This window comes from Oncorhynchus clarkii, chromosome 17 (genome assembly GCF_045791955.1).
Source record: "Oncorhynchus clarkii lewisi isolate Uvic-CL-2024 chromosome 17, UVic_Ocla_1.0, whole genome shotgun sequence".
In the NCBI taxonomy this organism is placed as follows: Eukaryota; Metazoa; Chordata; class Actinopteri; order Salmoniformes; family Salmonidae; genus Oncorhynchus; species Oncorhynchus clarkii.
In genome coordinates this window covers 35,108,096-35,131,869 of record NC_092163.1, presented here as the reverse complement: position 1 = coordinate 35,131,869, position 23,774 = coordinate 35,108,096, and the positions used below count along the sequence as shown (strand labels likewise).

The window sequence follows — 23,774 nt, the reverse complement described above, 5'->3', positions numbered from 1 at the left end:
AGTCTCAACATGTTTCACTTTTATCAATGATGTCCAGTAGGGGACAGCACAGTCTCATATTCCTCTCCAACCACTACCTCCTAGTCCATGAAGGGTTAGTGTGTTCTCATTCCAAAACATCAATCAACTGCTACGGAGTAAAGTGATTTCAAAGAGCATTACTGTTATTCCTACACCATTCCAATACCAGCCTCCTGGCCCCTAAATTGAGGGTGGTCCAAATTGACAGCCAGTGATCAATTAAGCATGAAAAGGTCATTGTTGTTCATCAGCATGAGAAGGTAAAGGTTTTTAGCCCAACAGATAAGAGTTTGCAACTTGTCTAGCTCAAGTGAGAGCAAAACATTTATTTGCATAAAGACCAATACAGTCTGCATATTTAGACTCCTATTGATTTTTTTTTTTACCCATTGTATGTGTTTGGGACTATTCAAGAAGCATTATCAGCTAACGCCTTGAACTTTTCCCCCAGAATTACCTTGGAATGGCTGCAGTTTGGTACAGTCTGGGAACATGATATTCCCAATAAACAAATGTACCCTTCTCCTCCTCTGGAGAAAATGTGTTTCCAATGAAACCCTGGAGCCAGTGTAGTGTTTTCAAGGAGGAAGAGGTGGTAACGGGGGGAGGTGAGAAGTGAGGGAGTGAGCTCATATACCTCAACACTGTCAGAAGGGAGCTCAGCCTTGGACCTGTGTCAAGCGCAGAGCAAGAGACCATGCCAGGCTCTCGCTCACTTGCACTCTGCTGTCACCTTCTCCTTTGCCCTACTAATGCTGAAACAGTTACCACAGCAGATTTTTTTTTTTTTTTAGCTGGGCAACTCAAGAACAAATTCTTATTTACAATGACGGCCTACTTCAGCCAAACCCAGCAACACCGGGCCAATTGTGCACCACCCTATGGGACTCCCAATCACAGCCAGTTGTGATACAGCCTGGATTTGAACCAGGGCGCCTGTAGTGACGCCTCTAGCACTGAGGTACAGTGCCTTAGGGATCGGCCCATTTTTTTTCTATTTCAAACGGGTCCATCTGCTTTACATTTTAGTTATTTAGCAGATGCTCTTATCCAGAGGGACTTACAGTTAGTGAGTTCATCTTAATTAAGATAGCTAGGTGAGACAACTACATATCACAGTCGTAATAAGTACATTTTTCCTCAGTAAAGAAGTTATCAACAAAGGCAGTGCTAGTAGGAAAAGACAAAGGTTTTATTTATTTAAAAATACATCTTTTTTTTTGGAGGGGGGGTCTAGTTAAACACAACAGACTAATTGGCCTCAGAGCTGACAATGAACCCTCACCATTATCTCCCTAATAAACTGGCAAGCTTCACACCGTCTCCCTACGAGGGCTCTCGTTTGATCACTTGCATGGCTCCTAATCCACACTGGTTTCCGAGCAGGACCTTCTGCCCTGAGACCCAGTGGGAAGCGGAGGTGCCAAATGTCTGGGGGGTCAAGAGGCAAAGGCTGCTGTACAGGACATGTTATCAGCTCTTAATTAGAAGTACATGCCCCGACCCGAGTCCAACGACAGTCATGCCAACAAGTTAATTGTTACGCCAAGAGGTTCGAACATCTTGACAAGGTCGCTAGGTGTTGGGTTAAAGTCGCTACATTACCCTCTTGCTTTGGGAGAGCGTGTCCCCAGGCTTCTCTTTACCGTGTCCCTCGTGTGTACACGCCTCTCCAATGGCTCCACTTCTGACACCAATGTAGCAATTTCGGGTCCAGCAACTGTCATGTCAACATCTTAACCGCTATGCCAAGAGGTCAAAACCTCTTGACGAGGTCGCTAGGTATTGAGGTCGCTGCTATATGATCAGCAAACAGATTATTCAGTCCCTCTAACAACCGCATGTCCACTTAAGAATGTGTCCCTGATACATGTACAGGTATGCTGTAACTATGAGTAGATTGTTGAATATACACGCCTTTGGTGAGAGGTTACATATACACATGCCGAAGGTATAAGAGATGTATAAGTAGGCTGCTATGCAACTATTTGTACCTCAACTGTAATTACAGCGTATGTAGCTACCATGTAATACTAAATACTAGAATGCATCATTATCTTACTTTATTACTGATAACGTTTAGTTAGCCACTACTGGTAGATGCAGGGTCAATAAACACATGCCAAATATTGATGGATTTCTCAAAGGCATTATAGCCTAAACATCACTGTAATCATATCGTTATCAATATCATTGCATTGATAGTGCATTGATACCAGAATGGTTAATTGAATACCGTATCATTTTTATTTCCCAAATGTTCCAACGTATGTAGCCAAAGCGTCACCTGTTCCATACATGTTTCTGGAAAGTAAAGAGTTAACAGCAAAGCTCACATTTGGAAAGATCTTAAGCTCTGAAGGGTTGCTGAAGGGCATTATAAACCCCTTCGTCGTAAGAGAAGTCGATTGACGTTTTTATTTCGAATAAAATACCTTCTACCCTGGCCAGTAAATTTGTTCATAACTCAAGCGACTGTCATGGCAAGTTGTGCCTGCAACTAATTATTTGCTGACTTCACGTAACTGTCGCTCCTTTTGCGGTTGGACTGTTGTAACTTTTCACCGGCGCAGGATATGCGTGGATGTACATCAAAATGATGAATCGCACAAGTAACAACCAACAATTTGACTTGAAGAAGAGACGGTTCTATCTGTACCCGAGCAATGTACTCGAATCTCCAAATCCCTAACCTTACTTGAGAGTTGAACGGTCCTTTTTCGCATGAACCACAGAAGGACTTGGGTCGGCTTTGTCGTTCCTAAAGATTCAGGATGAGAAAACCCAAAGTTAATCGGATGGTTCTTGCAATGTGCTTGTGGTGTTTTATAATGGTTATATTCTATTTTCACAGCAACCCGAAACCAGGTGAGTCAAATATCCTGCACAAGCCTTTTATTGTATTCATGAATTTGTCATATTTCAGTACATTGAATGGAATATGCATGTTTTCCCATGTGTTTTGCATACAAATTGACTTTTGAACTCATCTCTATTCAAACTCTTTAAATTGCATTTTTTAGGAGTAAAAAAAATCCATTGTATTTAGACAATGAATAATATTATAATGTCTCCTGTGTTCTAATACAGTGTGAATATAGATAACAGGGGCATGTCATATCCCTACCATGGATGATAACCAAGTAGCCTGCAGCCTTCCATGCCAGCACTTATTCATACTTTTCATTATAATGGGTTTAATAGAGGTGTACACAGTGTACAAAACATTAGGAACACCTATTTCCATGACATAGAATGACCAACATCAAGAATCCTTTATTGATGTTGGTCTCATGTGACTCAGTTGGTGGAGCATGGTGCAACGTCAGGGTTGTGGGTTTGATTCCCACAGGGGACCAGTACAAAAATGCATGCACTCACACTCATGTAAGTTGCTCTTCTCCTAAATTACGTAAATGTAATTTCTTGTTAAATCCACTTCAATCAGTGTAGATGAAGGGGAGGAGACAGGTTAAAGAAGGATTTTTAAGCCTTGAGACAATTGAGACATGGATTGTGTATATGTGCCATTCAGAGGGTGAATGGGCAAGACAAAATATTTAAGTACTTCGAAAGGGGTACTGTATTAGGTTCCAGGCACACTGGTTTGAGTGTTAAGAACGGCAATGCTGCTGGGTTTTTCAAGCAAACCGTTTCCCGTGTGTATCAAGAATGGTCCACCACCCAAAGGCCATCCAAACAACTTTACATACCTGTGGGAAGCATTGGAGTCAACATGGGCCAGCATCTCTGTGGAATGCTTTCAACACCTTGTAGAGTCCATGCCCCGACGAATTGAGGCTGTTCTGAGGTCAAAAGGGGTTGCAACTCAATATTAGAAAGGTGTTCCTAATGTTTTGTACACAATGTATATGCCCATTTACTTAAACAGAAATTCTACTTCAGTGAGAAAGTTTGTCATTGTGCAGACTTGGCCAAGTTGGCCTGACTAGACCTAGACCACACGCTATACTACTATAGAAACACATCTTTTTTTCCTTGCGGTCAGTGAGTAAGCCACAGAGATGATATGTTTAAAGAGTGTGTTATTGTTGTACGGTGTCTCCACCCCACTCTCTCAGCAGCTTTCACAACTGTTTTACCTCATGTCCCACCCTCTGTCTCCGTTTCCCGTTGGGACGTAGAGCAGAATGGAGGAACACTTGAATTACCAGCCTGATTGGTCCAGTGTTTCCTCTGCCATGTGGAATAACGTGGTGAGAGTTTGCTGCTGTCGGTGTATCCGTTCACTGTGAGACCCGGCCTTCTCTTCTAGCCCCACACTGGTCCCTCTTTGCCCGCACAATGGCCTCATTCAGACATGTCCAACCATACTCAGTCCATGTGGTCCTACAAGGTAACATTTTGGGCTTTTTATAAAACTTTTGAACAGTATGGTCACCTTTTGTGGAGCTCTGTAGGTGCGTGTTGCTCTACATTGTTTTTAAGAACGTATTCCGTTTATCAAATCAAAGTCCTAAACTTAAAATGTTGTTGAAATTACCCCCTTTCTATCTAGCATAATGCCATGAAAGGTTTTGCTCAAGCTAAGGTCAATCAATATGGGTTTGTCACTACTATATGTCTAACCAAAAGGCATTTTACGGGTGCATCTTATTGTAGGTCTTCAGCATGACATAAGCACAAATGTATGCATGGAGTTCTGTAACAGGAAATGCCTCTGAGCATTCAGATGTCAATAGATCTACGCGAAAGAGCACACGTTCATACCGATGCACAGGTCTGGGTAACAAAATCTGCATCCTTTGCCAAATTAATTTGGATGGGCTTCGAAATGTTGCAGTCGGGCGTGCAGATGAGACTTTGGGAACATTTCCATTTCTAAGTCTGTTTTGTTAGACCCCAGTCTGTAGATGTCTTACTATGTTAACAAAGGGAGAGTATCGTATCACACTGGACAGCATTGTTTAACTTACAAAAAGGGCAGCGTCAATTTTCTCCCACTTGCTGAATGGGATTTATGTGTACACAGTCCTCACTCTCATGTTCAAGAAAGATAATTACATAGACTGCACCAGATGCTAGCGATAGCCTCTGATCCCCTGACCCAGGAGACGCAAATAAAATGTTTGTGGTGGCCACGCTAAAATCAACGTGTATTCAACCTAATATACCCTTTGTGGTTTGCAGCGGAAGCCAGTGGATCTTGAGGTTCCGACAAAAAAGCCTTGGTGGAACAACACGACTTTTGAAAAGATGTGAGACAGAATATGTGGCACTAAACCTCAATGGAATGTTATGTCTATAACGCAGACACACTGTCAGGATCCTTCCACCACTAACCTCTCTATATGCCCTGTAAGCCAGTGCATGCTTCTGTGGTGTACAAGTCAGAAATATGTTTTACAAGTGGAAGGGTGAAAGAAGACACACAAGGCTCCAACCAATGATTTCACTCATTTAGTTCTGATCTGAGGCCTGATTGCCCTATCTTGGTCCCAACCATAATCATTATGGCTAATTAAGGAAACCTGGCCGTAGATCAGTGCTTGGGGCAACTATCAGCTTACACTGTGAAGTTGGTCCCCACCTCATACCTGCCTTGCCTGGGCTTGACTCGAGCATTGGGGTCATAAAATACTTATCTGCTCAACACGCGAGTGTCAAAAACAATTGCTGTGCCCCAGACTAATACAAATATCCTTAGCCACAAATCTGTACATTGTCTTACCTTTTAGAAGAGTAGGAGCACAAAGTGTCTTGAACTTTGTTCTGGGGAATGTTCCTGTCTCTCATATGTTTGTCATTGTTGTTTGACTTCAGTCTAGTACTATGTGTCCCAGATGAGATACTGACTGTCTGTCATGCAGATCTCGATGGTACTCTCAGGTTGCCAAGTGAAATTAGTTCTGCCTGAGATTGCCGTCAGATCTGTAGCCATCTTGGGATATTGATGACAGTTCAGTTCAGCCCTGCTGTTCCAACCTGTTATTTTCCCCCTGCCAGTTGCATATTCATGTAGAACACAGGAGGTTGGTGGTACCTTAATTGGGGAGGACAGGCTCGGGGTAATGGCTGGAGCGGAATGGGTGGAATGGTATCAAACACATGGTTTCCATGTGTTTGATGCCATTCCATTTGTGCCGTTCCAGCCATTATTATGAGCCATCCTCCTGCTCAGCATCCTCCAATGATGTAGATCAATCGCTCCAGGATTAGATACGTTTGTGTGATGCGGGAACACGGATTTCTTCGCTCACTCTAGTTTTGTTCATAATTGGCCTCTATTACTTCCAGCTGCTCTCACCATGGCACAAATCCCTATCTAGGATTGGATTATCTTCTCACACAGAGGACTACTGGGAATAGCAATGGGAATTCTCTCCATAATTTTGTTTTGTGGAATTTTGATGTCCTCTGTCAACCCTGTGTTCTTGTTTTGTCCCCAGTTTGGCACTGTCACCTAAATGTTAGCTTTGAAGTTAAAACTGTTCCCAGATCTGTGCTGAAGGTCACTTTATCCCCCCTAGATTGCCCATGCTGACTCAGCAATTTCGCAGATCCGCGTGGAGCGCTTTGAGAGGCTTGTTCTCCTCACTAGGCGAAACACTTGTCTTCTGACCGGCACATAACGGGCGTAGCATGTAAGGTGTTCCCATGTCATCAACCTGGCACGCAATTAAAGACTTCAACCTTGGTGACGACCCAAAGAACCGTCTGGAAGACGTCCCTCCTTGTGGAACACCATAGTCTGCTTTGCTGCTATAGGCAGCCTTGCTACTCTTTTTACCCCCACAAATGTGCCTATACACAATATAAGCCCCCACCTGTTCTGTAATCCATACTATGTGTCTCGGGGAAAGACCAAGACGATACCTGCCCCACATCTGCTTGCACTCTCCTAAGACTCTCACTCTCGTTAAAAAAGATAACCCCCACCACCCACGCACCCGTGGATGTGCAGTAACACCCTTCACATTAGAGGTCGACCGATTAATCGTAATTGCCGATTTCAAGTTTTCATAACAATCCGAAATCGGTATTTTTGGGTGCCAATTGTTTTTTTTGTTTTTTTTACACCTTCATTTAATCTTTATTTAACTGGGCAAGTCAGTTAAGAACACATTCTTATTTTCAATGACGGCTTAGGAACGGTGGGTTAACTGCCTCGTTCAGGGGCAGAAAGACAGATTTTCACCTTGTCAGCTCGAGGGATCCAATCTTGCAACCTTACAGTTAACTAGTCCAACGCAATAACGACCTGCCTCTCGCTCGTTGCACTCCACAAGGAGACTGCCTGTTATGCGAATGCAGTAAGACAAGGTAAGTTGCTAGCTAGCATTAAACTTATCTTATAAAAAACAATCAATCCTAATCACTAGTTAACTACACATGGTTGATAATATTACTAGATATTATCTAGCGTGTCCTGCGTTGCATATAATCTGACTGAGCATACAAGCATACACGTGTCTAAGTATCTGACTGAGCGGTGGTAGGCAGAAGCAGGCGCGTAAACATTCATTCAAACAGCACTTTCGTGCATTTTGCCAGCAGCTCTTCGTTGTGCGTCAAGCATTGCGCTGTTTATGACTTCAAACCTATCAACTCCCAAGATGAGGCTGGTGTAACCGAAGTGAAATGGATAGCTAGTTAGCGCGCGCTAATAGCGTTTCAAACATCACTCGCTCTGAGCCTTGGGGTGGTTGTTTCCCTTGCTCTGCATGGGTAACGCTGCTTCGATGTGCTGGCTGTTGTCGTTGTGTTGCTGGTTCGAGCCCAGGGAGGAGCGAGGAGAGGGACGGAAGCTATACTGTTACACTGGCAATACTAAAGTGCCTATAAGAACATCCAATAGTCAAAGGTTAATGAGATACAAATGGTATAGAGGGAAATAGTCCTACAATAACTACAACCTAAAACTTCTTACCTGGGAATATTGAAGACTCATGTTAAAAGGAACCACCAGCTTTCATATGTTCTCATGTTCTGAGCAAAAAACTGAAACGTTAGCTTTCTTACATAGCGCGTATTGCACTTTTACGGTCTTCTCCAACACTTTGTTTTTGCATTATTTAAACCAATTTGAACATGTTTCATTATCTACTTGAGGCTAAATTGATTATATTCATGTATTATATTAAGTTAAAATAAGTGTTCATTCAGTATTGTTGTAATTGTCATTATTACAAATACATTTTTTTTTTTTTATCGGCTGATTAATCGGTATCGGCTTGTTTGGTCCTCCAATAATCAGTATAGGCGTTGAAAAAAATCATAATCGGTCGACATCTACTTCACATACATTGCAGCAGCAGCGGGGATTGGCCTCCACACAGCAGTGTCTCTCTCAGTAAAGCGCCTCTCTTTGGCAGACCTGGAGAGCCCGCGGAGGGGGATGGGGCCCCTGCTCCCCGAGGGATTTCCACACAGAGCAGCGTTCATGGCAGGGACAGGAGAAACACACATTGGCCTTTCTACATTCTGCATCTCCTAAGCTCTTGCTACTGTACCAGAAAGGGAGAGTGGGAAAGAGAGAGGATCAGCATGGGTTCTAACTTCACAGTGTAAGCTAATAGGACTTGGTCAGCTCACATTAAATGGGTTTTTGGTTGAGTGCAATGAACACCTTTATAGAGTACCACAGACCACAGTATGAGTCATAATACCCATAAAACCATGTGGTCAAACAAAGAAATGATTCCAATAGTTTTTCCACCATTCATTTTTCCCATAGGGATTTTAGAAACACTTAAAATAAGGGCTGTGTTTCATGTAGGCTTACCCTGGCATGACGTTTTAATAACCCTGTAAATCTTTTCAGGACAAGGTGACTTATCAATATACAGTATGCGGCTGTATTTACTCCCCCAAAATGAAATGCTAATTAGCTGCTAATGTGGCTATCATATAGAACTACAAATGCCATGATGATATGGATGAGACTGCCGAATAGAAGCAATGGTAAGAATCTCTGGATTAACTATCTAATGTTAGCTAAATTTAGTAATTAATACATTGGCTACATTTCTTTAAATTGACAATTCTGTAAACTGTTTAAAACTGTTTTAAATTGACTAAATACCTGTTAGCAAAGGTGTCAGCTAGAGATGGCGTGCAGGAGCTTTCAAGGATTTGTGGTCTTGCACAATGTCTACTTTGATGCTAATTAGCATTTTTTTAAATCTGAGAGTAAATAGAGCCAAATATATTGATAAAACTCATCTTGTCTGATTGAGATTTACCTGGTTATCAAAATGTCACGCATACGTAAGCCGACATGAAACACAGCCCTTATTTTAAGTGTTTCTAAAATTCCCTATGGGAAAAATGAATCGTGGAAAAATGATTGGAACCATTTCCCTGTTTGACCGCTAGGTTTTATGGGTATTATGACACATCCACTGTGGGGCTCTATTAGGTAGACAAGTCTGTACTTGGGTTACATTTTTTGTCACTTAGCTAGCAGATCTTTTTATTTATCCGTTATTTTACCAGGTAAGTTGACTGAGAACACGTTCTCATTTGCAGCAACGACCTGGGGAATAGTTACAGGGGAGAGGAGGAGGATGAATGAGCCAATTGTAAACTGGGGATTATTAGGTGACTGTGATGGTTTGAGGGCCAGATTGGGAATTTAGCCAGGATACCGGGGTTAACACCACTACTCTTATGATAAGTGCCATGGGATCTTTAATGACCTCAGAGAGTCAGGACACCCATTTAACACCCATCCGAAAGACGGCACCCTACACAGGGCAGTGTCCCAATCACTGCCCTGGGGCATTGGGATAAAAAAAATAGACCAAAGGAAAGAGTGCCTCCTACTGGCCCTCCAACACCACTTCCAGCAGCAGGTCTCCCATCCAGGAACTGACCAGGACCAACCCTGCTTAGCTTTAGAAGCAAGCAAGAAACAATCTTATTCTGAGCAATACTCAGTCAACATATACAATGAGCAATTTTTGGGGTTTACTTAGGCCTAGATCTTCAGCCGCTGGCGGGTAATGCTTGCAAATGCAACAATTTATCTTCCGTAATTGGATGGGAAACTCCTGAACGTATTGCTCATTAGTTTTCATCCGAATAAATTTTAATTCATCAGAAGAATAGCAAATAGAGTGATTTGTAGATTTTTTTGTGTAACTTTCCATGGTTGTAGAATGATAATAACTAGTGCTGTGACAATACCAGTATCGCATTTGATTTTTTTTTATGGCAAAAAATGAAAACACGAAGCAGACCAGTTTGGTCCTTTAAAAACCTGCTGTTTGTAAAATATTGTGTGCTGTAGCTTGGAAAATAAATTAAAATGACTAGAAGACAACATAATGATGTCTGTTTCCAACATTATGACTGTTTTCCTAAATAACTTACATTCACTTCATGTTTTATTTCCTTGCCACGATACTAATAAGTATAGAGATACTGGTATCGTCCCGGCCCTAATAATAACAACAGGAAGTTAAGGTACTAAGAGCACATTGATTCAATGTGTCATCTCTGCTCGTTCCTGGAATACAGTAGCTATAGTCATCACATTCTGCCAGGTCCTGCTTCGCATATTCAAAAATAGTACTGACGTTACCTGTACTCCTGGCATTTAATTAGGGAAAAAATGAAAAGGTTTGGGAGGGGTCGTATTTAAAATGTGTGCTGCCTTTAACTGACAGTGGCAATTTCCATAAGGAAGTTGTCATGTGTTTATAAAACAGTTTGAAATACATCAATGTACTGTATCACTGTTCACCACAAAATGCCCCCACACCTTGGCACACGCTAGGCAAGGGCCAGGCCAAAGTGACAACATTACCCTTTGGAGACCCATTCTCTCTCTATTACTGTACAAGTTGGCTCCATTGACAACAGTGGCACTGGCAACACCTTTTTTATCATCAACATTATTTAAGCATCAACATTATTTTTGTCATTGTGATTGGCCCACAAATGGTAAAGCTATGTCTGTAGAGAAAGTAACCTTTAAATGGTCTTCTATACTGAACAAAAATATAAACCCAATGTAAAGTGTTGGTCCCATGTTTCATGAGCTGAAATAAAATATCCCAGAAATGTTCCATACGCACAAAAAAGAACGTATTTCTCAAAATGTTGTGCACAAATTTGGTTACGTCCCTGTTAGTGAGCATTTCTCCTTTGCCAAGATAATCCATCCACCTGACAGGTGCGGCATATCAAGAAGCTGATCAAACAGCCGGATCATTGCACGGGTGCACCTTGTGCTGGGGACAATAAAAGGCCACTAAAAAGTGCAATTTTGTCACACAACACAATTCCACAGATATCTCAAGTTTTGAGGGAGCATGCAATTGACATGCTAACTGCAGGAATGCCACCCAGAGCTGTTGCCAAATAATTTCATGTTAATTTCTCTACCATAAACCGACTCAAACATCGTTTCAGAGAATTTGGTAGTACGTCCACTCCAGCCCAGGACCTCCACATCCGGCTTCTTCACCTGCGGGATCGATTATATTTTTGGCCAGTATAATTTCAAGTTCCACAGTCATGTGTGCAAGTACAGTGAAATGCCTTTCTTGCAATCTGTAAATCCAACAATGCAATGATCAATATCAATGTGGTACTAAAAATAACATAAGGTAGAACAAAAACATACGATAAATAAAAAATAAGAAGAACACGAGAAAGTAAGAAGTTACTGTATATACAAGGTCAAGTGTTCAGCATGGAGATGGTTGTTTCTCCACACAAATAACATGTCATTTCTATTAGCAAGACATTAGCAAGTTTTCAAAAAATATTATATTTTGACATGCAGTTATTCAGATCTAGCTTGCCAACTTAGTAGCTGTTGGGTTTATAGGTTATCCCCAGCTACAGTGGTCTACAGTATATCTTTCCTTGCTCTGGCATGGAGAGTGTGAGTGTGTTCATTGTTCACAAGTGGCTTGACATTCAGACTTGCCGAGTCTCACACGGGCGTGGAGAGAGAGACACACACATCGTCCGTTCACCTTTTCCCTTGCCACACATACATACATTTCCCTCTATACTCTTCATCTTACAAAAGTAGTATTCAATTGCCTTTATCCTTGGTGGAACTACCATGTAATGCAGACACAGCATTGTAGACCACAGTTGCTGTCCCTGACCTTTAAATTAACCCTAACCTTAACTAAACCCTTAACCATGACCCTAACCTTAACCTATTTTTAACCAATTCTTAAATTAAATATTGGTTTGCAGGTCAGAAGTGTGCATATAGCATTTCCCCTCCTTGAGCCTGCCGCACACGTTGTTTCCTGCTTATACGGTGTATCTCTATAAAGTCACTCACTCCTGACTCATGTCACAACAGCATCATCAAATTGGATCTAATGCTGCTTAGCCTAATGGGTATATATAGAGCTTGAAGCTCAACAGCCTTATAAATATTGCGATAGCATGCTATTGGTTGATTGGATTGGGATCGGACAAGATTAAGCTATCAGAGCCAGTCCATTCAATGTGATAGCATGAATGCTAAGAAACAAAACATTTTCCCTTAGCCATTCTTTACACTATATCTTATTTAGCATATTGCATCAGGACTCCTAGAGTATATACCGTGCACACGCACAAGGCACGTATTCTTAACTCTCCCTCTTCTTTGTTGCAGGTGAAGGTTTGATTGCGTGGCAGTCTTACTCTGCTGGATTCCTGATGCACCCAGCCTTTCCTCTTCTGTCAGTGTGTGTGTGTTGAAGTTAATCCACACTGCAGTTAGGTGTCACTTTCCTCCCTCTTTTACAACGTATGCCTTTTGGGTTAATCCAGCCACAGCACGTTGAGTTGTGTCGTTTACAGACATGGGGCACCTGTTTTCAAGTTTTAATGTCATGTGCACAATTTTAGTGAATTGCCTTTGTTGCAAGCTCTAAACCCAACATTGCGGGAATCAATATTAATGTATCACAAAAAATAACATAAGGTAGAACAAAATGACAAAATAAATAAGAACACGAGAGAGTAAGAAGCTATATACAGGGTCACTTTCAATACCATATTTACATTGTGCAGGGATACTGGAGTGATAGAGGTACTGTAGATACTGTATGTATCTAGGCATCAGGATATATGATAAACAGAGTAGCAGCAGTGTAAATGATGATTGCATGTGAGTGTAGTTAGTATAAATGTGTGTGCATGTTATGTGTGTGTTGGAGTGCCAGTGTGCGTGAGTGTGTAGAGTACTGTGAGTGTCTACAGAGACAGTCCAAAATACAAATTTAACACAAGGGTCAAGTCAGATAGCCTGTTGAGCCATTCTGTTATCTATTTAGCAGTCATATGACTTGGGAATAAAAGCTGTTCAGGAGCCTGTTGGTGTCAGACTTGATGCACTGGTACTGCTTGTCGTGCGGAAGCAGAGTCTTTAACGATTTTCCGGAATTTCCTTTCACATCGCCTGATATAGAGGTCCTGGATGGCAGGGAGCTCGGCCCCAGTGATGCACTGGGCTGTATACACCGCCCTCTGTAGCGCCATGTGATCGAGGGCGGTGTAGTTGCCATACCAAGCAGTGATGCAATCATTCACAATGCTCTCAATGGTGCAGCTATATAACTTTTTGAGGATTTGAGGGCCCATTCCAAACCTTTTCAACCTCCTGAGGGGGAAGAGGCGCTGTCACGCCTTCTTCATGACTGTACGTGTGTGAGTGGACCATTTTATGTCCTTAGTGATTTGGAGACCGAGGAACTTGAAGTTCTCGAACCGCTCCACTTAAAGGAGCAGTTCTCTCTGTGGGTCTAACCCCAAGAAGTTCTGGAAGACGGTGAAATACCTTGAGAATAAACCCTCCTCCTCACAGCTGCCCATGTCACTTAATGTTGATAATCTGGTAGTTACTGTGGCTGAGCTCATTTATCAACACTTCCTTAAGTCAGGATTCCTATTTGACTCAGCCACGTCTCCGTCCAACACTTCCTCATCTCCCAGCCCTTCTAATGCGACTAACCCTGATGCTCCTCCCTCTTTTCCCCCTGACCCGCTAAACAGCTTCTCCCTTCAGGCGGTCTCTGAGTCTGATGTGCTAAAGGAGCTCCTTAAAAGTTGACCCCCCAAAAAAACATCTGGGTCTGATGGTTTAGATCCTTTCTTCTTTAAGTTTGCTGCCCCTATCATCGCCGAGCCTATCGCTGACCTTTTTAACCTGCCTCTCCTCTCTGGGGAGGTTCCCAGTGCTTGGAAGGCAGTCACGTTGCGTTCCTTATTTAAAAGGGAGATCAAGCTGATCCTAACTGTTATTGGCCTATTTCTATTTTGCCCTGTTTGTCAAAAGTATTTGAAAAACTTGTCAATAATCAACTGACTGGCTTTATTGATGTCTATAGTATTCTCTCGGGTATGCAATCTGCTTTCCACTCAGGTTGGATGTGTCACTGCAACCTTAAAGGTCCTAAATTATGTCACCACTGCACTTGACTCTTAAGCAATATTGCTGCTTTATTTATTGCCATGGCCAAAGCTTTCTCTGCTCTTAACCTTTTTCTGAACACCTCCAAAGCAAAGATCATGGGGTTCGGTAAGAAGAATGTCTCTACCTTCTTGCCCTTCATGCTGACGTCGGTGCCTAACAATGTTTGCACCATGTTTGTATTGCTACCATGTTGTGTTGCTGCCATGTTGTGTTGTTGTCATGTGTTGCTACAATTGTTTTGTTGCTACCATTGTTGTGATGTCTTACGTCTCTCTTTATGTAATGTTGTGGTGCCTCTTTTGTCGTGATGCGTGTTTTGTCCTACTTTTAAAAATGGTTTTATCCCAGCCCTCATCCCCACAGGAGGCCTTTTGCCTTGGTAGGCCATCATTGTAAATAAGAATGTTATCTTAATTGACTTGCCTAGTTAAATAAAGGTTAAATACAAATAAAATAAATAAACATACCACAATGTATATTTATATTTTCTCTGTGTGATGTCTCTCCTCTCTGGGGAGGTTCCCAGTGCTTAGGATGCAGCCACGTTGCATCCTTTATTTAAAGAGGGAGCTCAAGCTGATCCTAACTGTTATAGGACAATTTCTATCTTAAAGTTACCTCTTAAAACGGATGAAATGCATAGTAATTGGCTTTGGGTTAGTCTCACCTTACCATACTCCCATACTCCTGAAATCGAGGCTAACGTTGGGTCAACACACAGATGCCACTTAAAATTGTGATGCCAAGTCTTAAACCAGTTCTCTTCCATTAAAGAATATGAATTGTGAATTCTCCCGGTAAAGAAAAACTGACAAAATATCGAAAATGCTAGTTTGCCAAGTGTCAAACACTGCATGTCTCAGCTGGTCTTTTATGCCGTAAAATCACATCTCAAGTTTTGCAGTCAATTGTAAAGTGGAATAAGAAAATTCAGGCAATACAAATGTATACAGTGATACACATTTATGACGGTCGTTACTTCGCAGGTAGAAAGTCTCCTCAATTCCTTTTGACAGGTTTGAGAAGTGCCTCCGTATAGCTTTACTCGAGAGTTGAAACATGTCGGACCACTGTCAGAAGAGGCCCTCTCTTTCTCTTTGAACTGGACAGAGACTGACTGCTTTTACGGCCTTAACAGGGCTGAGTTAGTACCAGTCATATTGACTTGAACAGCGGAGGTCGTTAAAGCAGGGGATAATATATTCAAATCGGGCATACTGAAAGCAGGTGGACAGGTCTTACGAGCTGGGAATGACTGTGTAAAATGTCATCTGTGTATATGTAGCCCTATACCTTTTTTCAATGTCTTGATGCAAGGACTAAGAACACACCAGTTGGCCTTTACACTGCTAGAAGAGAAGTGTTTCCTGAAAATGTTATGGCATGGTTACAGTATGTGCTTCAGCTGTTTGCAATGTCCTTAAACTTAACATAAACACTGTCTTGCGTTTGCCAAAAGAGCTGAACATATAGAAACATACGGGATGACTGTATAAACATATTTTCTGAATGTTGATGTCCTCTTGAAGTCATGCGCTGAGGGATCTCTGGTGTGTAGTGAGTAGACTGCACAAACTGGTTGAATCAAGCACTACCCGCTGGGTCAAAACTGGTTTAATAAACATTGTTTCCAGGTCATTTGAACAACAACAAAAATGTATGTGATGTTGAATTCATGTGGTACTGATTGGGTTTGGAAAAAAGTCATCAACGTAAGGGAATTTCGTCTTTATTTCACACAACATTTAACCTAAATCCAATCACGTGGTCATTTTTGTTGTTGAATTCACGTTAGTTGACAACTAAACCGAATGTAAAACAAAACTAGACGTTGAAATGATGCCTGTGCCCGGTGGGTAAAACTCAACGGACACTATGAAAGCTTAACCCAAGTTTATTCTTCCCAGAGGATCAATACAGCTGCATTAGACAAAGACATTTTCACAGAAGAACTGATATTTAACCCTTCCTCCTAGGCTGAGTCTCCTCCTACACATCTGAACAGACAACGCATCTCTGTTGCTAGACAGAACCTTTGTGATATCTGTTCTTCCTCACTTCCATTGACCTCTACCCCAAATTCCTCACTCCTCCCCAACTCAAGGATGTCATGGTGATTGGTACCAGACTGTGTCTCTTCTCCCAGAGGATCCCTCCCATAGGATCCCTGATGTCTAACAATAACATATCCTGACATAATGTAAACCATTATACATTACCCTCTCTTCCTCAGTGACATGAATACGTGTATTTCATATTCTCAGAACCCAACAGTAGTGACTTGTACGAGAATGTTACATTTTTGTGAAGGAGACGCAGGGAGTCAGAAAGCAGGTGCAGCCTGTGAGTTTAATAGGAACGAACATGAACTGAATACAAAAACAGGAGTAGCGTCTAAACATGAAAACCGGAAACAATACTACCTAATGGGTGATACAACGGAGTGATAGATAAAAGGGAAGTAATCAGGTAGTAATAATGTCCAGGTGTGCCTCATGATGGGGCGCAGGTGTGTGTGTAATGATGGTTGCCAGGTGAGCGTAATGATGGGTTGCCAGGCCCGGCGGTTAGTAGACTGGTGACGTTGAGTGCCGTAGCGGGAGTAGACGTGACAATTTTAGACCAAACTACGGTGGTTGGGTCAGAGGACAGTTGGGTGCATAGGAAGACTGTATGCCACCAGTTGTAGTCTCTCCAGTCTAAATCTTTCCACCAGACTGGTGTACTGTATGGTGGCTAAGTTGGTCCTGTTCTCCTTAGTGTGGGTTGCAGTGTGTGTTCCACTCATTTGGTCAGAGTGACACATCAGTTTGTTTTATCCTTTTCATACCTTTATGTTCAATCCCAGTCATATTTAGTTTTTTAATTAGCTACTGGAAGTCTTGCTAATTCATTTAAGTTTTAAGCAAATTATTCTCAGTAGGTGAATGCTCCATTCTTGTACAGTAACATTAAGGAATACATTGGTGCCATTGATGATGTCGGATTTCTGAAGACGTGCTTGATGGCACTGAAACACAGACAATTATCTCAGCCATGCCCTGTCTGGCTGCACCCTCCCCAACCCTCCCCTGTCTCGAGAGACCATGTCTGTGACTCTTTGTCTCTCTCAATTCCGATGTGAAGGTTTCTTGTCAACCCACACTGTCTGACAAATGTGATTTTTTTTTTTACCAAACACAGTAAATTGCATGCTTGCACCGCCAACCATTTTGTTTTTATAGAACATCGCATGAGCCACAGCATACGAAACAGAGGCTACCACAACAACAGCCTATACAACAACAATCTAAATGCCACGTCATGTTTCTTAAAGTAACTCTAAAGTAGTCCCAGAGGCTTCCTACCGCTGTTTATCCTCCATCTGCTCTCTTGGTTTTCTATGATTGCAAGCAAATTTTCACCCTTTTTCGCCTCATACTTCCTTCCACCTCCTCCTCCTCTGCTCCCATAAAGGAGTGCTGTTTTCAGTAGTGTTGCTGCCTTGTATGTTTAGGAGAGAGCTACAATAAAAGATACAGTAGTCTGAATGGATGCACAGTCCTTTTTGAGGCCTGGTTTGACATAAAATACCCTCTCTTTTCTCTGTGTGCTTCTATGACAACCTGTAGTTTGGGTGTGCGCACCTGTTTGTTAGTGTTTAATGACGCTCAGGTGTGTAGTAGTGTGTACAGTATGTATTAAATTACACATGGGTGAGTTTATCTTTCTGGTCTCCCAATGACTCAACTATATTTGTGACTTTCTATTAGGCTATATTAAAGTCTCTGATTGTGGTTACATTCATACCTTTACATTTAACATGATTCAATGATTATCTCTCTTGCCCTTTTTTACGAAGTTGCACATTTTCACGAACACTAACTAAACTATGGCACGGACGTAAAATACATTTTGCCCTAGTTTCAACTAGGCTGTGTCAGAGTGGTCGCTTATCAAGCATTGGGCTCAACATTAAACAAACATGAAATTTGCATTCAGATTGAAAGTTCAGTAATAACTTGCCATACCTGATGATTTGCCACAATGGCATAACATGGAGTGTGTGGATACCAATTTAGAATGCAGCAGAGATGGCTAGCGGTCTTGAGGGTGTACTATAGGTAATCTGCCTGTACTGACCTAGATGTGTGTACCTGTGTGTGTTTTCTCAGCCTCAGCACAGGGCAGTGGGAGGAGCAGCGGCCAGGGAATGTCAGGGAGAAGTCCACTCCAGATGCTCTATGACAGTGACCAGGTAAGTCCCGCCCACCACCAGGTAGCCTTCACATCATTGGCTGATGAATTTATAGCTACATGAATGTTGATGACCACTGAACTTGTTTTGGTCTTGTTTTGTGAGTTTTTCAAGGTGCATTTTTTAAATATTCGGAGCCTTTGCTGTTTACTTGTTGAAAGTTCTGTATAATGTGAGAGTGTTAACCTTATTGGTTGAGGAAAGCTGACATTTAATTCTGCTGCTGCTGCGCTCTCTCGTTGAATGACAGCAAACGCTTAATTGAAGAATCCCGTCCATATTTCCCACCCCTACTGTTGACCTACTGTATCACCGCGAAGGGTTGTAGACTTCGGGTCCTGAACTTTAACTTACCTCATGAAAACATTTTGTGTGTGTCCGGACAGCCGAAATCTCAAATTAATATATGCGGCATCTGTTTCATGTTTCATTCCATCTCTGATGTGAATGGTTTATCTGTAAAAGCAGATTTAGATTAAATCATAACTATTAAGCCCACATTGCACTACAGATGTACCTTAAGCTACAAGGGTCGGGTGTCTTGAAATCTGTACATCTTAAGCCTTTGAAACTGTCTGCTGTAGATACCGGTGACAGTCAGTGATTGACACAGGTGCGACCCTTGACCTTTTTTTTGAGGTTTGTTTACTGTCTAGTACAGCTCTTCTGAAGTTACTCATCAGACAAAAGTTCAAACGTCTGCGTAAAATTTTGCCGCAGAAGATGATTTGAAGATGATTCATTCCTAGCCCTGACTTGGCGATTCCAGACTGCAGTCAGACATTGGTTAGCAAAATACAATTATTTTAGATGCTTAGGATGAAAAAATATTAATTATAAATGCAAAGGGAATTCACACAGTTATTTTTGCCTGCTTCTCAGGTGTGGTGGGCATAAAACCATCTTGTTCAAAATAAAATAACTGACATAGATGCTAGCAAAGTTACAATCTCCCCCTCTCTCTCTCCCTCCCTCTTTTGACTTGTCATACCACTGTTGAAAAAAAGTCCAGACAGTGATAGTATAAAGTGCAGAGTGCAGTATAAAGTTCCCTATAAATAGTTTAGTGATTAACATGGGTAACTGGGATCCCAGGACTGTCCCAGGAACACTCTTCACATTTCCTGAAAAAATTGAATGACAAGATCTGGGAAATTACAAAAAAAATGTCTCCAATGTTGCACTTCTGCAATACTACAAAATACACGACATGCGCAGCAGCAGATTAGCAAAAAAATAAAATGACACCTTATCCAAACAGGTTGTCGCATGGAAGCCTTAAACCTAGTGTATTTACTTCACACAAAGTCACCATAAATTCAAAGCACACTGTTACATTCGTTGTTTGAAGGATTGGACTAAGGTGCAGCGTGGAAAGTGCTCATCATATTTATTAAAGTGAACCAGCAACAAAACAAAATAAAGAGTAACGAAACGTCCAGCTAACGAAAGACAGCTGCCTCTGATTGGGAACCATACCAGGCCAACATAGAAATATACAAACTAGAGTACCCAACCTAGTCACACCCTGACCTAACCAAAATAGAGAATCCTGCAGTACTGCACACACACCAGAATGCAGTTTATAAGCCCTACAATAAACCCCTACAGTATGGCCTATAAAATAACGTGTGCCTCTTTGAGCTGTCATTGGGACTCTTCAGACAGTCACAAATTGAATCTGCACAATTCACTACATAGGCATCTCTGTCTGTTAACAATTCATGAGGGGGAATTCTAACTTCTCCTGTCCTACAGCCTAAGCTATTTTCCTATCCAGTCCCTATCCCACTGAAACCCCAAATCCTGGGTCCTGTCCCTCATGAAAATTCCTAACTTTATTCTGTAATCGCCTATGGCTGTCAAAATACCGTTATAACATTTCCCCTGCTTCTCTGCGCTGTCTCGTACTTGCTGCCCATTCGGTAGAGAAGGTGTGATCAACAAACGGAATGAGAGTGGATATGGCTATTTTTATCTTGACATTTCAACTTTTCCCACTCTTCAGCTCACGGTTATTCATGAGCTGATCTGTAAGCTGTATAATCATCAACTTGATTTTGCCAAATAGAGGAGATATTCTGACATTCGTTGAAGGAGGTTACCTAGCAAACGTAGCAACTTTGGTCGTTTGACTTTTGTTTGACTGCCGTTGCAAACTGTGTTTGATTCTACAACGCTTTATTCGGGGTGCGTCCTGGGGGCCTCTGTGTCGAGATAGCCTACCGCTGAAATGCGATGAATTAATTGAGGAACATGATAACGCTCAGAATTTATGTTACTATAACATTACTAAAATATCTGTTTAATTTGCGCTGAAATCTTTACATAGTGGCACAACCAAGCCGGTGCAGCGCCCCTCTTAACCCTGGCATAGTGACCATATCTTGGTTTTAAACTCTTTAAGTGGGTAATTCTTTAAGTGGGTATTTTTGCGGTATTTCCCCGGACTCTCTCTGTTAGTAGCAATTATTCCTGGTAAACGGGAAAATATGAATCCCTAATAAGTAGCCTATAGAGTTGTACTTTATAGGCTACTTAAATACCTCATGACATTCTTCTTCTAAACAAACATCTATACAGTGTGTCACTATGACGGTTTGACATTCTGGTGTCAGCAGAGGCAAAAAGATAACCTGTGGCCTGGAACTCTCTGCAATTACTTTTCATCAACACAAGGTTCGCTAAAACCTTATGGCAACATTTTACATTACATGGGCATTACTCCAGGGTAATTGTAATGTAAAAAACATACATAGTTCCCGGGATGTGTTTGTATGTACAGGTTGTGGTATATTATACAGTATGACATTACGTAGGGACTGTTCCAGAACTAAGACTTGGAGAGAATGTGAGAGAAATTAGCTTGGCTGTTGCCAATTAAATCCTACAGGGAGGGTAGTCTGAGGCTCATGCCAAATGACAGAACTGCTTGAGACATGATTTACTTATAATCGCTTGCAGTTTTCTTTTTGTTATTTTGCACTTAGCTTGTCCAAAGTGGAACTCTGTGCTCTTGCTATACTTTGAGGAAATGTGTTTGAGTTTATGCAGGCAGCAAGCAAAACTGGTGGAAGATTTTAACAAATATTATTCTGATTTGTCTAACTTTAGTTTTGGAACACGAAAGGGTGTAATTACTTTATACTGGAAATTTAACTTAAGCAAAGGTTTAACAAAGCATGGAGAGTTGACCTTGCATGCTTACGTTACCCTTATATGCTGACTACACTGGCCATGCACGTACGCATGCGCCATCGCAAGCATTTAGATTTTGTTCATCCATACCAGACGCGATCATGACTCGCAGGTAAAAATATTTAAACCAACTGTGAACCAACTATATTAATTGCGGGTCATGTCAAACACACATGAAATATTCAGACATTTATCTAGCCTCTATTGCTAATTTATTGGTCCTGGGAGATAAATATTGAGTTGTTATTTTACCAATGCACCAGAAGATGGTGGCTAGTTGATCAACAGGATTTTCACCCCAGGTCGAGGGCTTTGAAAACAGGGTTAAACTCCAGAATGGAGACCTCTCTCTCACCATTACCTCAGCTGGGCTACTATGAGTGTATCTGCAATAACAACATTTGACAGGATGTAGAACTAGTCGTTTTGGTCCCCAATGTAAAATCTGCTCATGTTGGAGATAACGTGAAGCTTACTTGCCACGGCTCAACTGAAAAACAAACTCCTGACTAGGGTTTGGACACTTTCCGTGGGAATTAACAGGAATTAATGGAAATATATGCAAATTAATATTAATACCATTTAAATGTAGATGTTTCTAGCATTGAATATACTTACCATATCATATAGAGACAGAAACATAAACATTTGACCTTATCATAAGTTGACATAATTGCAAATGATTCAATCCTTCCAATAGAAAAAAAACAAAACAAATTGTTATGAATTAAACTTTAATTAAATGAGTTGACTCTTCACATGGGATGATTTCACTGAACAACAAAAGAAAGGGAATATTGAATGATTTCCAATGATCCATCGCATCTCCCAAAAACATTTTCAACATACATACGTAAAATGATAGTCTAGAAACTAAAGCTTTGGTTGTCTTCCTCTCAGGCTTCCATGTCTTCTTCCTGGACCTCCTCAATGTCCAACTGTCCTCCTCTGAGGCCTCATCTTCACTGTCACTTTACAACCTTGTTGAGGATGGCTTGTTGTCAGGCTCAAAAAGCCTCAAATTTGCCCAGATGGCCACCAATTTTTCAACCCTTGTATTGGTCAGCCTGTTGCATGCTTTGGTGTGTGTGTTCCCAAACAAGGAACAGTTGCGCTCTGAGGCGGCTGATGTTGGTGGGATTTGAAGGATGATGAAGGCAACAGGGGAAAGAGCCTCAGATCCACAAAGTCCCTTCCACCAGGTGGCTGATGAGATATGTTGGCACGACTGCCATATTGCATCTCCATCCCAAAGCCCTTGCTTGGAAGTGTACTTCACCAGAATGCCAAGAACCTTGCCCTCATCCAGGCCAAGGTGGCGAGACACGGTAGTGATGACACCATAGGCCTTGTTGATCTCTGCACCAGGCAGGATGCTCTTGCCAGCACACTTGGGGTCCAACATGTACGCTGTAGCATGTATGGGCTTCAGGCAGAAGTCTTCACGCTTTTTGATGTATTTCATAACTATAGTTTCCTCTGCATGGAGCAATAGTGTAGTGGGCAGGGCAGTACGGATTTCTTCTCTTACATCTGCAAGCAGAGTCTGAACATCAGACAGGACGGCATTGTCTCTCTCAATCCGTGCAATGGCCACTGCTATAGGTTTCAGGCTGCTTACTACTCTCTCCCAAAATACATCATCCATGAGGATCCTCTTGATGGGGCTGTCCATATCGGCAGACTGTGATATGACCATTTATTGGAGAGACTCCTTCCCATCCAGGAGACTGTCAAATATGATGACAACACCACCCCAACGGGTGTTGCTGGGCCGCTTCAAAGTGGTGCTCTTATTCTGCTCAGTTTGCTTGGTGAGGTAAGTTGCTGCTATAACTTGATGACCCTTCACATACCTAACCATTTCCTTGGTACTCTTGTAGAGTCTATCCATAGTTTTCAGTTCCATGATGTCCT

The 23,774-nt window shown here is 41.8% G+C and overlaps 1 protein-coding gene across 1 annotated transcript in view; it reads left to right on the top strand.

Moving 5' to 3' along the window:
* The first annotated feature begins 2,317 nt into the window (after nucleotides 1–2,317).
* LOC139370741 (carbohydrate sulfotransferase 11-like) overlaps nucleotides 2,318–23,774 on the top strand; it is a 28,798-nt gene continuing 7,341 nt past the window's right edge. Inside the window, exons 1-2 of the mRNA XM_071110409.1 lie at nucleotides 2,318–2,889; nucleotides 18,577–18,659. Of these exons, the coding sequence (XP_070966510.1) occupies nucleotides 2,796–2,889; nucleotides 18,577–18,659 (177 nt within the window). The 5' untranslated portion in view covers nucleotides 2,318–2,795. The remainder of the gene's footprint in view (nucleotides 2,890–18,576; nucleotides 18,660–23,774) is intronic.